Source organism: Talpa occidentalis, unplaced genomic scaffold, assembly GCF_014898055.3.
Source record: "Talpa occidentalis isolate TD23 unplaced genomic scaffold, MPIMG_talOcc4v2.1 talOcc4.6, whole genome shotgun sequence".
Classification (NCBI taxonomy): domain Eukaryota; kingdom Metazoa; phylum Chordata; class Mammalia; order Eulipotyphla; family Talpidae; genus Talpa; species Talpa occidentalis.
Genome location: NW_023604972.1, coordinates 85,379,725 through 85,396,342, shown reverse-complemented (window position 1 = coordinate 85,396,342; position 16,618 = coordinate 85,379,725). Strand labels below are relative to the sequence as shown.

Genomic DNA, 16,618 nt, shown 5'->3' with positions numbered 1-16,618 from the left:
ACATTTCTTGAAAGATTACTTTGTATTTCTATAATACTGGCCTTGAAATATGTCCCTCAATATAATATAGTGACTTGAATTTATTATTATTAGAATTTTCTTTAAAAAAAAATCAAAATTTTCCCTTCTGTGCTAGGTCAAATCCATATCTCCTGTGTCCACATGCAAATAAAATTCATAAATATACTTAAAATGTTTTCCTCTCTACTGTGCTTACAGAAATATCTACATAGAATATCCTCATGTTCTAAAGCAAAGTTAATGTGGGTTACACATGTGGTCGGGCAGAGTCAGAAGGCAAAGTCAGAAGGAAGAGCAGCGTCGGGAGCATCCACGGGCATATCAGTGCTTACCTGTCAAGAAACAACCTGCCAGAATTCTCAGAGGTCGAGGTCCTTCTTGCAAATAAAAAAGGCAAAGAAAACTCCAAAAAATTTTTTTTTCCAGCTTCTTAGGTTTGACAGTTGCTGGCACAAAGAGTAGAAGAGAAGGTGTTTCAGGAATCAGATGGCAGAGGATATGGTACAGGTACCCAGGAAAAGTTCCAAGTCACATGTGAAACCTTCCAGTGAAACCTTCCAGCTGACCCCCACCTCTCAATGGTCCCCTCCAAGAGTCAGGGGGCCCAACTTGCTAGAGCACAACAATGCAAAGAGAACAATGCAGAATTCAACTGCTCCACTCACATATCTCATCGGATAATGGAGACATTTTGGGATTGCCAGAGGTTGCAGCTGGGACTGCCACACCCCACCAGTGTAGCTATCAGTAGTTTCTTTATTAGCCTGAGTTAACTTAGCATCTTGGTAGTGCTGGTACATGACTGCAGTTGTGCTAGTTTTTAAGGACAACACGAGGTTGTGCTTTCCAACACACTCAGGCATGGTGAAGTCAAGCAGAGTCTGTGGAGTCTTCCCTTTACTGGGACCACATAGTGGACTGTCACCATCAAAGAACTACCTGAGCACAAGCAAATCTCCAGTCCTCTCTGAGTTGTTAGTTTCTCACTTATCAAAGGTATTTTTAACCAGATTTCTGGGAAGGTTTCTTCGAGCTCTGAGATCCTACGATTAAAAATTTCATACGGGTATCTATAATACCACACTCCACCCTCCCCAATTTCCATCTGCTCCAAAACATAATTTTGAGAAGTGGCCTATATGCCATGCTGAGAAAAACTAGAGTACATAGAGCGTGTCTAAACAGACAATTTTTCAGGAAGAGCTAGCATGGAGCACCCAGAGTCCCTCTGACACCTCTCCATTGTTAGAAGTGCTGATCCACAACACAGGTCCTTAAAAATGCCACTTAAATAACTTGGCTCAAAGGGTACATCAGCCTTGTCTAACTGCATAGGACACAAATCAGTAGCAATGGAAGGGGGTGTCTTAAATCCCAGTATGTTGCATGTATTTAAACATATGAACTGCATGCCAGGCTGTTACAAATACTTCAGAAATGTGAACTAGTTTAATCCTCAAACCTTTACTCCAGGTCAGAATAGCATCCTCATTTTATAGGTGAGGAAACTAAGACACACAAAAGTTAAATAGCTTTTTGAAATCACACAGCTGGTTAATGGCAGAGACAGGACTGGGGCCCAGGCAGAGCAGCTCTTGAATCCATGCTCTGAAATGCCTATTGAAAAGCAGACCTGTGAAGATGGCTAAATTGAGAAAAAACAGGTACCCTGTGTCTTAGTACAAGGCTGCCTGAAAACTCCTCACTGAGAAACTCTTCCCAAATTCCTGATTAATTCAGAATTACTAAAATATTATTCTAGCAAATATAAAATAGAGCACTTACCCCTCATGCCCTGGGGCATCCAAAACACTGACACTGTCCTAAGAACAGCAGTTCTCAAGTGTGAGTGGCATTATAAATTCATCTGGAGGACTGGCTAAAAGTTCACAAGGTTCTGGCTTCCCCAGCCCAAACACACACACACACACACACACACACAGTGAGTGTCTGTCTGTCTCTCTCTTTCCTCTCTCTCTCTCTCTGAAATGTACTCCCAAGTGTGTTTGGAAATGAACACGCATTTTGACAAACCTCCCCAGGTAACCTCACCCTCTTCCCCTGGAGCAAAACTAAGGTCATCCTATAATTTTCAAAGGTAAGAAGATCAATTCTACATTGTTGCTAACTCCGTGTCTTTCCTCCCCACTTCACTGAAGATGAAGGCAGCATGATAAGGGATGCTGCAAATACATACCAAATACCACACTGGCTATTCGATGAATATATAAATGCAATTGACATTCTTTCACAGTCTGAAATCCTCTCTTTACTCTCAGGATATATTACACCATTCTCTTTTTATATAAACATGCCACTTTAAATGCTAATTCAGATCCAACACTCAATTTTTTTCTTCGTTTTGTTTTTGAGTTTCTAACATTCAAAATGACGCTGGACTTCCATTTGGTTTCGACAATACATATTTTGAATTCTTGCTTCAATGTTTGTGCAGGGGAGAGGGAGAAAATACTAAGAAAAAACTAAATTTATTTGAAAACTTATCCAAATATGGTTTATATGTCCTTCATTTTGCTTGAATTAGACCCTTTCCTTCCCTTTCAGGAAATGTTACTTTCACTTTGCTGAAAATCTCATAAATCTAATTCAACTCAATTGTAAAACCAAGGTGATTCCCTCTCCTTGCATTCTAGAAATAACCTCATCTTACTGAAAATACTTTTCCATACCGCATGTAAAGGCATTATGTTCTGGTTGAAACACAAACAGCCAGAATATGTCTTCTTTGTAAAAAAAAAAAAATACACAGACATATATATGCAATTATATCGATCCATGTCTAGTCAATTACATGGAAGGGTACTTCCTATCTTGACTCAAATTGAGTAATTCCAACCTCAGAAATACCCTAATTCGGGGCATTCAGTTCAGTTATCCACAGTGAGACCAGACCAATTCTATCTCATGTGCCCAGATGGCCCAGTTCCAGCCAGAAATTTCCACTAGCCTCCAAGTTCCCCTGCCTCTATAGCCCTAAGCCCTCCTTGACCACTCTCTCTCCTCTGCCACTCAATCTTCTCTTCAATCCCATCCCCTGGACATCCTTTCCTGCCCCTCTCTAAGAGACAAAATTAGAACTAAAGTTTATCACACTTTTCATACATTTATTAATACATGTGGCAAAATGCTTCTAGATCTAATGGCCTATCACTACCACCACACCAGAAACTTTCCATCAATAAATCACCTTCTGCTTTGCTAAATGCAGTTCAGTAACACTGTGTCCAAAGTTACAAACATTTCAATGAGACACTGAAAAGAAATCATCAAGATCCAATGGAATAATTTCTAACACTGGGATACCTGACACCATGGGAGTTATGTTCAAGTTGCCTGTCTTCTCTGTGTATAGGGAAGCTGTCTTCCTCAGGGACCTCAAACTACTGACACCTACCCTAATTGTCCATGGCTAGCCCTTTGAGACTTCAACCACTTTTACAATAATGATGAAGGGGCTGTCTGAATGGAGAAGGAACAGAAAAATTCTATTGGGAGGAAAAGTGGTTTTGTTAGATCAAGAAACTAAAATAAACCAAGATGACTTCCAGATTGCCTTTTAGAAGATATTCCTCAGCAGGTAAAAACACATTTCCAGGACTTCTGTGCATACCAAGAACTGCTTCTGCTTTGGCTTTCTGCTACTGGGTATCCCTTTGAAATGTGTGTGGCCAAAGAACATAAAGCCAAGAAACTGACCAGGTTTGAGTCAGTGTGTCCACTAAGCTAACGTGATGATTACACATAGTTTAATGGATCTCAGACCTACGGGGCTCCACAAAACAATGCACTCATGCTCATGATTAAAAGACACAGAAGACAGGCCACTTTAAATAGCAGAGAGAATCCACTTGCTACGAACAGACAGTACAGTTTCCTTCTCTGTGTGGAGAAATCTGAGAGATCATTAAAAAGCAAGTTTGCAGGAGTCAAGTGAGCTGGTCTCCTGCTCCTCTCCCCATAGAGTATCATGAAAAAGAAGCTCACTCAGTCCTGGAGAGCTGTTTATTTGGGCAATTAACAAAACTCAAAGGGGTCTCTTAAAAGTAAGTGGTAGCTGCCAGGGACACCTTGGTTTTCCTCCTAACCATCCATTAACTCACTCTTTGGTCTTTGATTCTTTTTCCACTTTGTCTGAAAACAATGCTTCCCACAGTTTTTCCACTTAGAAATGTCATTTCAGGACTCAAGTGACAATTACATAGGGGACTCACATTATTAGCATTTTATAAGTATTGATAGTTTTGATTAGATGTTATTAGAAAAATCAAAATAATGTTTACATGCTCTATACTAAATTTAAACCAAAAAGGACCTGGCATGAGCCATCAGCCATGGAATCACTACCTGGCCTTGTGCAGCAAACACTGATAGGAACTAGAGAATGCAGGGCAGGGTCTTAGCTCACATGCTCACAGAAGAGCTGGAGAGACAGACCAGTCCCACCTATAAACATTCACGCTGTGGACTTTATTCCACAGTGCACTACATGGAACAGAAAGCATAGTCAGTCACTTCTCTTAAAGAGGCTAAAAATTCAAAATACCCATCTACTTCTACCACTGAATGTCATAATGCACCATCTAAATGTTAACATCTCCTTAGCTTCATTTCTCTACCTCCAGATTAGCAGATCATAAAGCACTTCAAAGATACCAAATTCTATCATCATAATTTCCCCTATGATGCTCTGATATTAGCTAATAGTATAGCTTCCACAGCAGATATTCCAATTATTGTAAAATGGCACTTGCTTAGGCCAATCTGCAAAATGAGACAAAATCCAAAAAACCCAGCTAAGGCTTAAACTTTTTTTCAAAATAAAGTCATAATTTTTTCTTCAAATTATTTTTAAGTCTTCATAAGTATTTGATTAAAACAGTTTGATTCTACCTTCATGCACTTACTGAGCATTTTAAAGAAATTATTTCAAAAGTATCAAAATGCAGACGGTATATTATAAACACCCATGTATACACCACCACCTCAATAATATACATGGAACTCCCTGTTGAGCCTACTCAAATCCCATTTCTTTCATTCTCTTCTCTCCACTGATAAGTGTTATTGTAAATTTGCTTCCCATGCATGTTTTTTATATTTTTACTGTAAATGTTTTCAAAAAGAACTTATCTCATTCTGCATATTTTTACATTTTACAATTCAAATACTATCCTATATCTGGAATTTACTTTTAGATTTTCCTAAGCGTTATTTCTCATAATTATACGCTAGTAAATCCATTATATGTAGTCACGGTATGACTACATCATGATTTATTCAAAGGCTATATAGCCTTGGACAGGTAGCTGAGAGGAGAGGAAGCAGAGAAGTGTAGCATCTGTAGTTCCTAGGATATAGACAAGGGAAAGTGCTGGAAGGAACTGGGATCAAGAGCCCAATGGCAGACTGCTACTCTTTGAAAGGAAGAAGAGAGACAGCTAAAATCCAGCTACCAAGGGAACAGGAGTAGAATGGGGTGTGAGGTCTTGAAGTGGATAAAGAGCTAGAAAAGCCTCTTGAAAATGTTTAATGTATCTGGGGTTGCTTGGTCATATAGTAACATCTTGCCTGGAAAGCCGTTCCCTTGACTTCTCTGGCCTGTTGCCCTTTGCACCAAAAAATAAAGGTCACAAGTATTGCCTTTAAAAAAATCTATGTGAAACGACATAGTCTTCCAGTTTGTTCTTGAGGGAATGATCAAAAATTATAATTTTAGTTGGTCTCTGAGTTACTTTATTCTAGTACAGCTTGCTTTTTTAAACATTTAATTAATAAGATGAAAATGTGTTATTTGTGTTTTTATTTGCAAAAGCTTTAAACTTTATACACACACATATACACATATATATCACATAATTCCAGACATAGAACTCATCTTTAAGCTTAAACAATACTAATTTTTTAATCTTAAAAACTCACTTAAGTATTATCCTTTACAATATACAAATCAGAAATAGCAGATGTAACAAAATCAGGTGCCTTTTTCTAAAAACCTAGCACTTCTGAAGGGACACATTGTCTGATAATCTCAGTGGCATTGCTGTGTAACCAAAGACAGTGAAGAATATATCACACTGTGCAGTTACTCACTATCAGTGTGGAAAAAAAGACACAACAGAACAGCAGGATCAAATTTGCAATCTTTCAGGAAGACAGCAGTAAAAGAATCAAAAGCATTTATGCAGGAAATAAACTAAGGCTATGTTAACAGGTTTAATAGTCAGGTACCATTATGTTGGTTATCACCAATAGCTAATAAAGACACACTTGTGCCCTTCTCTATAAGATTTGTATTAAAATCACTCTAGCATTTATCTTTAAAAGTATTTTCTTCTTCTCAAAGTCATAAAAGAGCTTTGCATGAGGAGAGTAATCACTGGCATTCTGTGTTCCCTGAAAATGCTGAGTAGAGTTAACTCCCAGACCACCTATATCATCCATCATTAATTCTTTTGGGAATATTTGTGTTTAATAGAAAATATAAAATAGCATGTTTATTTTTGGTTTGTTTCAACTGGAAAGCATTAATTTTTCCAGAATTCACTTTTTAAGAAGGTAGATTTATATTAACATCTATACTGTGTTTTATTCCTATAATGATTGACAGACCTATTGATTTTTATGAGGAAGGGGATTTTAAATGGCTTAAATAAAATTCCATTATTCTCTTATAGACTACTCAAACAGTATGGACTCCAAACAAAGATCTGTCATCATCCTTTTTCTTTAAATTAAATATTCCAGGCTTTCCATAGAGAAATTTAAGTTTTCTTTATATTTTCCCCTTCAACTCGTGACAAACATTAACAGAATTGAGACTTACACAGTGCAAAAAGTGATCTAAGCTTCTAATTAATACCACCTTAATAATAATTTATAGGAAGCATACTAACTCAAAAACAAAGTGGGGGGAAAAAAAAGCAATTGTAATCTATTTAAAAGGCTAAAATGAATATCTGAAGTTCCAAAGTCCTAAGTTAACTATAAAGGACAAATCTGAGATATTTTAAGCATTAAAGTACACAAGAGAATTTCTCAATAAAGATATTTCATGTAGTTTTATTTTTTGTTGCCACTTCTTATTTTTCATCATGATGGAAATATCAAAAATTTCAATCTTTCCAAGTTCAGATGAAAGATTTCAAATCATGATACAATAAAAGGGAAGCTTTTTGATCCTAAGGGTATTTCTTATGGCAAACTATTAGACCATTAGCCTCTAGTTCACAGAGATTAAGTTACCCCAAGAATAATGAACAGGTCTCCTTCTAGAAGCCTAAATTTGATAAAAAAAAAAAAGAGGGGGGAGAGAAGGGGATCAAAATGGATAGTAACACAATGTTTCTGGCTGCTGAAGTTTTAGTTCCTAGATACAAAAGCTGGATTTTTTCAAATTTTAGTCAACAGTGTTAATTCTATTTTTCAACAGTCAGCATATATACATATTTCTAATCCTCCAAATTGAGATTTGCATAAACTTAAGGTTTATACTTAGTTTCTTTAAGAACACTATCCTGGGCCTCCCCTGGTGGCGCAGCGGTTAAGCGCTGGGCTGCGAAGCTGCCCACAGCCTCTGTAGCGCCGGTTTGATCCCCGGCCACCAGGCAAGGGTCCTACATGGCACGCAGATCTCTCCTGCTACACCCGCTGCTCCCCTTACCAGTATATTTCATCAGTCTGCCTGTTCTGTTCCCCGCTCTGTCTCTGGTGAATTCTCTTACCCTCCTGCATTTCTGACTGTACCCAGTGCTTGTATAAATAAATAAATAAATCTTTAAAAAAAAAAAAAAAAAGAACACTATCCCATTCACTAAATTCTTCAATATAAATCAGATACCAAATCAAATATTTATAGACCAGCATTTCCACAATAGTTGAAAATAAATCCACCCTGAATTTAGTGGACTATGAAAGGCAATTAATTTCATTCTGCAACTTGCTAGTGGGGAAAAACTATGACCTGCAAATATATTATTAGCCTTAAAAATAAAAGGTCAAAACACACTATAAAGAAGTTAAGTCAAGGTTCATAAATCTGATATTTTAATAGACGAGCCTTACATGAATCAATCTAGTAAGAATTGAGTTCTAGTAGTAGAAAGTTTAACTCAGTGTTCATCAATTCTAATGAAAAGTATATAATTTATTTTGTATACTATCCATAGTATAAAGAATAATCACAAGTCTCCAAATTCTTGAGTAATATTAATGACTGCAGACCAAATAATGTTTTTGCTTGATAACAGAATAGAACTTTTGAAAACAAGATTCCGCCTGGAATAAATAGGGAACAAACCCTGGAAACTTTCTTCAAGTTACCTTGAAATCATTCACACTTGATATGTATACATAAATGCAAAGTTCTTTCTTTCTTAATTCAGTTGACTATCATTAATCGCCCCTTTTCCACTAAAAACTCAACAAGTCAGAGAATAATCATATTACAAACTGTGTCCAAAATAGTTAACAAAATAGTGCTACTTACAAGCTTCCTCTTCTGGGGAGACTCAGCTCCTTCTGTGAAAGGAAAAAAAAAAAATCAAATGAATTACTGCATTAACCTTAGACTATAAAGATACCACAAGGAAAATATAAAATGTATCATCCTTTATTATGCTTGATTTGCCATTTTCCATACTAAGGAGATTTTAACAACATAATATTGAGTTTAAGGTATAAACAGTCTATCAAAGTTCTGTTGGATAAAAGACATCAACCCTCCCAAACCAACCATAGTCAAGTTCCACGGCTTTATGAAGCAAAAGGAAAATCAAAAGAATCAAAGGACATATACAAAGATCAAACATATATAAATAGAGAAATGAAATCTTGTAGGATTATAATTTAATGAGACATAAAATGAAAATAACAGTAAAATCAGAAATAAACTTATGCAGATCACTGTGTATAGTAAAGATTATACTTAAACTAAAAAGTGAAACAAAAGGTTTCCTTCTGGTTCCACTTCTTAACACAAGTATGATTTATCACTTAGGATAGTTAAAATTAGGTTAATGAACCTCTAAAACGGTAACCAAACAGCAACAAAAATTAATAGGGAGCTTTATAGTTTTAAAAGAGTGACTCTCATACTTGTTTCAAAGTAGGTTCATTATCTACCCAACCACAGAGAGTCTACAAAAACCAACAACAATAAAACAAAAATAAAAACCAACCAACTAACTAAAGAGTCAACCAAACAAAAAGGCAATCAGCAATACTTCCAGTCACTAATGAAGTTTTCTGAAGCCTGAGTAGTCAAGAATGACTATTTGATAATAGTAATTAAGGAATAGGAAGCAAGGAGTCATCTGGCTGTTTTAACTCAAAAAGAGTACACTATAAATTCCAAAGACTCAACTAAATTTGCCTTTTTTGTTTCATAATTATCTTTTATTATTATCATTATTTTGCCTTCAAGGATCTTGAGGATCACCTCTCCATAGGTATTTTCCTATTAGCTCTGGTCCCCTATTTTTTACTGGCTCCTTAAATGTTTGTCAGAGACAGTGGTCTCAGTTCTTACTTCTAAACTGTACAATTTACTCCAGCACAGTTTACTGAGCAGAAAATGGTCTTGAGGCTATCAGACTGGAGGGGAAGGTTCTGCCTTAATTATATAATGCCTTACATATTAATATACTCATGTATATTTTTATAGTTACAAAATTCTATCACTGTTTAATTGAAAGAACAATCAGCAATTTTCAGAACAGAATGTCTTCTTTCTCCTGATACCTAATCTTTTCTTTTCAAGGGTTTTAGGGTTCAGTGGTGAAATGCTTCCCTTTTTTGTTTTGTTTTGCTTTTTTTCTTTAATCTTTCAGTGCCCCCCCGAATTACAGTGTTTGCGAAACTTGGCTCCTTGATTCTGAAACATAAATATACCCTCATTTACAAAGGCCCTGATGACAAATGTCTCTGCACAAGACAGATATTCCTTGGGATTTGAAATGTAAATAGAAAGCCAATGAATAATTTTCTATATATGTATCTTTGGTCTTGACAAGCTCTGAGATATTAACTTTGTAGTCAAGCTTAAAAAAGAAAAAAAAGGGGCCCTTCCTGGTGATACAAGGGGTTAAGACGCAACCTATGAAGCTGTTTGCAGACTCTACAGCACGAGTTTGATCCCCCGGCTGGCCAGAAAGATACCCACATGGCGCAGCAGACCTCTCCTGACTTGCCCGCTGCTCCCCTTAGCAGTGTACTTCGTTCAGTCTTCCTGTTCTGTTTCCTACTCTGTCTCTGGTGAATCCTCTCACCCCCCACACCTCTGGCCTGTACCCCAGCTCTTGTATGCACGAATGAACAAATCTTTAAAAAAAGAAAAAAAAAAGAACTCCCAGAAGCCATCATTCACCAAATTGTTTCTTTTTAGAAAAGTGTTATTGAGACCCATTGCATACCAAAAGGCCAAATGCTTAAATAAGTAAAAAACTGCTCTGTCCAGTAAGTTGATTTGAAAGCAGTATAAAAAAGAAAAGGAGGAGTACTTAAGTAACTATCATTAATAACAGGGGAAAAATAAGTCAGGTGTTATTTTAACTCTATATGCAAAGAGATCATTCAAGAGATATGAGGCAAAGGGCCAAATAAATGATCCCCAATAGTTCAAATCAATCATATTTTACCAGATGACCTGACCGTAAGCTGGCTGCTTTGGTCTGAGAAAAAGCTGCTGAAATAGCAAGATAAGGGATAAAAACCAACTCTGTTTTTAATCATAAGTCTTTCTAAGAGGTGTAGAGTTATGAGTTCTAAACAAGTAGAAAGGTTACAGTGGGTAACCCAGCACTGCTACTCCACGGGACAGCTGCCAAGGTTCCAAGATGAGGAGCAGAGGATGTTAATAGGCCACTGTCAACTGACCTGCAGCTTCCACGCTAACCATGCTGAAGGAGCTAATCCACCTGACGGCTTGAATGTCAGGCTTGAGACTGGAAACTCAATTTGGTAGCAAATTGGAATCAGATGTGATGGTAATAAAGTGAGAGAAATGAATGTGCTGTGGCCAAGACCTTGTGAACAGTAGCTGCAAAAGTCTGCAAATACCAGGAGGGCTAAGCAATTGCAACTTGAGCAAGGAGTGACTGCTGCCCTGATGCGTGGGGACTGCATGTGGATAAATCTGCAGGATTAGACATAAATAAGCAGCATCAAGGCATTTACTGCCCGAGCCACTGTGGCTCTTTGTGTGCCCTCATTTCGTTTTTTTAATGTCAGGATAAGGTCACTAACACATACTTAGATAATTAGATAAGATGAGGGTTATTGGTCCAAGTCGTAAACAAAAGTGTGTGCTTAGTATATTTGGAAAATGTGTTAAAAATTTAATGTCAGGTAAGAGTTAAAGGAGGCAAGAAGTAGGGAAAAGAATGGAAAAGCACAAGCAGCATCAATCTGAACAAAACAGTATGTAGTTACTCATCATCACAAATTCTAAAGAATGTTTAAGAGAGTTAACATTTTGCACTGATATCTATTGTACAGTGACTTCTAATTTTTTAAAGAATTATGCTATCATTTTTTTACTTGATATTTTATCTTTTACTCTTCTTTCAAAAAGTGCTAACTAGCAAATACATAGATTGAAAATTAAACTAAAATAAAGTTAATCTTGTCTGGGAACTTTGTTTTCTTCTTGTGATCCTTGATAAGACTGAAGACACAGGGTTTTGCATATCAGGACAAAAGTTTGTAGAGTCCCTTCTAGGGGAAAACAAATGATTCTGCCTCTTCCTCCCTGGCTGATCTTGGCCTCTTAAGGGGAAAACAGCTTGTTTCATTCAAGAAGACAACAACAACAAAAAACCTATGTTTGATATATACAAGCAATTTCCACAATGGTAATTTTAGAAATACTTACATATTTAAGGACTATACATTCCCAGAACTATCTGGCTACATATGCCACATGTATCTTTCACAATTCTAATAAGCTGATGGGTTAGTTTGTAGGCTTGGTGATTCAATTCCAAAATAGGAAAGGAAAAGGGAAAAACAGTAACTGTTCAGGTAAAGAAACCTGACAAACACTATCCTAACCAAGTGAACACAATTACCACCACTAATGACAAGTCATGTTGATAAAATATGCTATCATCAGATATCCTGATAAGAAAGGACTTCACTTCTATGGTCTTCTTCCTAAAAAAACTTAACTCCAGTCTCATCATGAAAAAATACCAGGCAAAACCAAACTAAGTGTTATTTCACAAATTCTAACTGTCAAGTGTGTGAATAACAAAGAAAAACTGAGAAATGGTTACAGATCAAAGGAAACTAAGGCAAAATGATGATTAAATCCCATGTAAGAAAAGGGATTGAATTCTGAATCAGAATTCAGACATTAGTGGAGAAGCTGGTAATGTCTGAATAAAGTTAATAGGGATGTACCAATATTAATTTCATAGTTTTGACAAATGTATTCAGGTTATATGAGATGTTACCACTAGAGGAAACTGATGGGAGAGTATAGAGAAATTCTCTGAACTGCCTTGCAACTTTTCTATCAATCTAAGATTATATCCAAAACTTACTGTCAGTGGGGGCTGAGGGTTGGGTAGATAATGGAAAAGACAAACAAAAATGTTCCAAAAAAACCTCAGGAATAAGCAAGCTTTCTCTGTAAAGGACCAGATAGCAAATTTTGTGGCTCTGCAGGCCATGTTGCCTTTGTCACAACTATTCAACTCTGCCATAATGCTAAGGTGGTCACAGACAATATGTAAATAAAGGACATAGCTGTATTCCAATAAACCTTTACTTACAAAAATAAATAAATAATAATCAAAATAGTCTAAGCTTATTTGAAAGCAATATGCAATCCCACTTTAGGAGGCTAGTGAAGTGGTCTAAGTGAGAGAAGACTGTGGCTAAGACCAGCAGTGAAGATGGTGAGATGCTGTGAAATACAAGGTGTGCTTTCATCAGATTTACAAAAGAATGGATGTGGATTGTGAAAAAGACAAGAAAGAATCAAAAGTTTGGGGCCTGAGCAAACTGTGTGAGGGAAGAACATATCTGTTTGGACATGTTATATTCATGTAAGAATTCCAAATCAAAATTTCCAAACAGCTGAATGGACATAATAAGTACCTGGGTCCAGGAGAGAGGTGGGGACTGGAAATAGACTAGGGAATTATGAGCGTGTAAGATGGCACGTGAACTCATGGGACAGACTGACTGAAATAGGAGGAAAGAGAACTGATGATAAATGAGAAGTGGTACCTTGGCAGGGCGGGACACAGCAGCACTGAATATCTTGAAGTCAGGGGAACTGTGGTAAGGTTGTTATGTGGTGTGGTGCACCATGTGGCAGTAAGTTCTTAAAAACCAGACAAACAGATGAAACTCTTAAGTAAAAATCTATCCCTGGGGTAAATACTAATTCCCAAACAGTTGACAGGAAGATTGGAAAAACAAGGTGAGAAAACAGGCGGGAGCAGGGAATTAAACCCCAGAGAGCAGGTCATACCTAGGGGACAGCCCCGTCAAGGCCCCTCTACAGCTGAATGCTCACCTTCCAGGAAGCAACTCACTGTGCACCCACTTTCACCAATCCTTTCCTGGCAAACACCCATTCCTGGTGAGCAGCAGCAGCGTCATCAAGGGAGCAGGAAAAGGAATACTGCTCCCCTCACTAATGTGCCCTCAGGTGAGACCACACCTACCAAGAGTTCCATGCTGGGAGGTCCTCAGAGAAAAGATGATTTGCAAGTTTGGCAACCGACCCTCTGGTCAAAAGACTCAGACAAAGAGAATGACAATGTCTGGCACACTGCCCTTTCCCATTATTTTCCAGAAACCATTTGCTATAACGTTTACATGTTTCCCCATCATCATCATTTCTTAATTAGTCATCGGTGGCCTCACCCTATCTTCCAGGGTTACAAAAGCTACTCTACACTGACAGACCATTAATTCAGGGAGAGAGTTCGAAGAGCTGAGGTGAGCAAGGTGGCTTATCAGGTGCTGTTAGGAATCCAGAAGGAGGCAATGAAATAAAGCAGATTTAAAAGGTAGTTGGGAGAACACACACACACAGAGACACACACATACAAAAGAGCTATCACCAGGTGCAATATTATGTAGTGTAACTTGATATGTAAATACTAACAGTGGAGAGAAAGTAAAAAGCAGATGAGGTAATTCAGCTCAAACAGTGGTTTTGAATACAGTCTGGCTACGCATTAATGTCACCCAGGGAGCCTTTAAAAATACCAGTGCCTGGACCCCAGCCCTGGAGACCTAGAGCGAGAGTTGTTTGTGTAAGTTGTTTAGTAGAGGCTAGTGCTCTTAAGTCCCCCGAAGGACTATCAGTTTGCACAACCACTTGCCTTTGAATGGTTTCTCTTCAAGGAGTTATACTTTTCTAGGCTGTTATATAGTAGCGGTCTTAGGTTTTTAGTTATTTCTATTACAAGTGGGAAGCATTGTAGAGCAAGGAAGAGACCCCAAATGTAACCCCCGACCAGAGAGTGTAAAATTGATTAGGGGCATAGGCTCATCTGGGGAGTGGTCCTCCTAAAGAAGTACTTTCGGTTCCATTGTGCTGGCCTCCACTTCTGAATCACTTTTGAAGGCAGAGGACAGAAAAGCTCATGCCACAAAATCAGGTCTTAATGAAGGCTTGATTCTGAATCAGAGAAGCAGGCAAAAGTGGCTCACACTCATGCAACCCTTGAAAAAGCCAGTAAACTTCCCATAAAACACATGGTTTCCTGCATAAAAACCTATAGAGCAAAGTTGTAAGAGCAGGAGGCAGAGTTCCAGAGAACTGCTTGGACATTCAAAACATTCAACCTATAAAATGCCACCAACAGCCCTAGTGGGAAATGGACAGGTAGGCAGAGAATCCTGAAGTATTGTCCCTTTTTGAAGATTTTATTTCATTACATTTTAGTATCTGTAACCATAATGCACTTCAATGTATTCATCTGTCATAGTAAATTTCAACAAAATGAACAAAATGTGAGACCCGAGAACATAAAACATACAGAAGAAAACAGGCAAAGCACTCCACGACATTGGCTTCAGTGATGTCTTTGTGGATTTGTCTCCAACAGCAGGAGAAACAAAAGAGAATATAAGCAACTGGGACTACGACAAATGGGAACGTTTCCGCACAGCAAAAGAAACTATCATTAAAACAAAAAGATACCCTACTGCATGGGAGAAAATATTTGCACATCAAATATCTGACAAGAGGGATAATATCAAAGATCTATATAAAACTCATACAATTCAACAAAAAGAAAACAATGAGCACAATAAAAAATGGGCAGAAGAGCTAAATAGGCACTTTTCCAAGATAACACACAGGTGGCCAACAGATACATGAAAAAATGTTCAATGTCACTTATTATCAGGAAAATGCAAATAAAAATCACAATGAGATGCCACCACACATCTGTGAGAATATACATGCATATATATACACACACACACACACACACAGAGTCCTCAAAATAATAAATGCTGGTGTGGGTGTGGAGAAAAGGGAATGCAGTCAGGTCCATCCCCTATGGAAAACAGTATGGGGATTCCTCAAAATATTCCTCAAAATAAATCTAACATAAGATGCACCAATTCCACTCCTAGGTATCTATTTGAAGAACATGAAACACTAATTTGAAAGGATATATGCATCCCTGCATTCACTGCAGCGCTATATACAATAACTAAATGAAGGGAATCACTCAAATGCCCAAGGGCAGATGAATAGATTAGGAGGTGATATAGACACACAATAGAATACTACTTGGCTATTAAAAATGGTGAACCTTTGCCATTTCTGACAACAAGGATGAAAATGGAGGAATAATGCTAAACAAGTTAGACGGAGAAAGACAAATGCCAGATGGTTGCACTTACATGTGGAATACAGAAACAAAACAACAGGTCAGATAAAACCAAACCACTTCCAAACCCTAGAAATCTGACTATAGAACTGAGGTTATGGAATGGGGAGGCGAGCAAAACGAGGAGGGAGCCCAATGGACCACTCAGGTGGACTTGGTGGTGTCTTGGTGGTGGGTGTGGTGTGGCGACAAGCACCTGAAGTGGTGTGATACTATACCTTTGAGTTATATACAATGTTGTAGACTAATGTTACCTCAGTGAGAAAAAAAAATAACAATAATTAACATAAGGAAAAAAGGGTGCACACAAAATCCTTACTGGGTTTTCACATCTATTTTACTTAACCAAAACCATATACTTTCTTTGAAAAACAGAAGTAGTTATCTTCTTCCTTTCTTTTCAAATTCACCTTTCCTGCCTTTAGCCTAAACAGCTATGATCCTTAAGACTTAATCTCCTAAGTCTTCCATAGACAACGTTTTTCAGTCATAATATGGGTATCCGCCTAAGATCTCATCAAAAACTGAGTCTATAAATTTTATAATAAAATGCAACGGACTGTCTGGCAGGACACTCAAGCCTTCTCATGGAAAACTCACAGGAGATTAGCAATTGCCCAGGATCACACAGAGAGGAGATGGTGAAAGCCAAGTTTCAACCTATATTGTCCAGGCCCAGATTTTTCCCCTATACCCCATGTGAAAATACC

The 16,618-nt window shown here is 37.6% G+C and overlaps 1 protein-coding gene across 1 annotated transcript in view; it reads right to left on the bottom strand.

Moving 5' to 3' along the window:
• MAST4 (microtubule associated serine/threonine kinase family member 4) overlaps positions 1-16,618 on the bottom strand; it is a 552,565-nt gene that overhangs the window by 242,738 nt on the left and 293,209 nt on the right. The window contains 1 exon segment of the mRNA XM_054688294.1: positions 8,528-8,559. Within this exon segment, the coding sequence (XP_054544269.1) occupies positions 8,528-8,559 (32 nt within the window).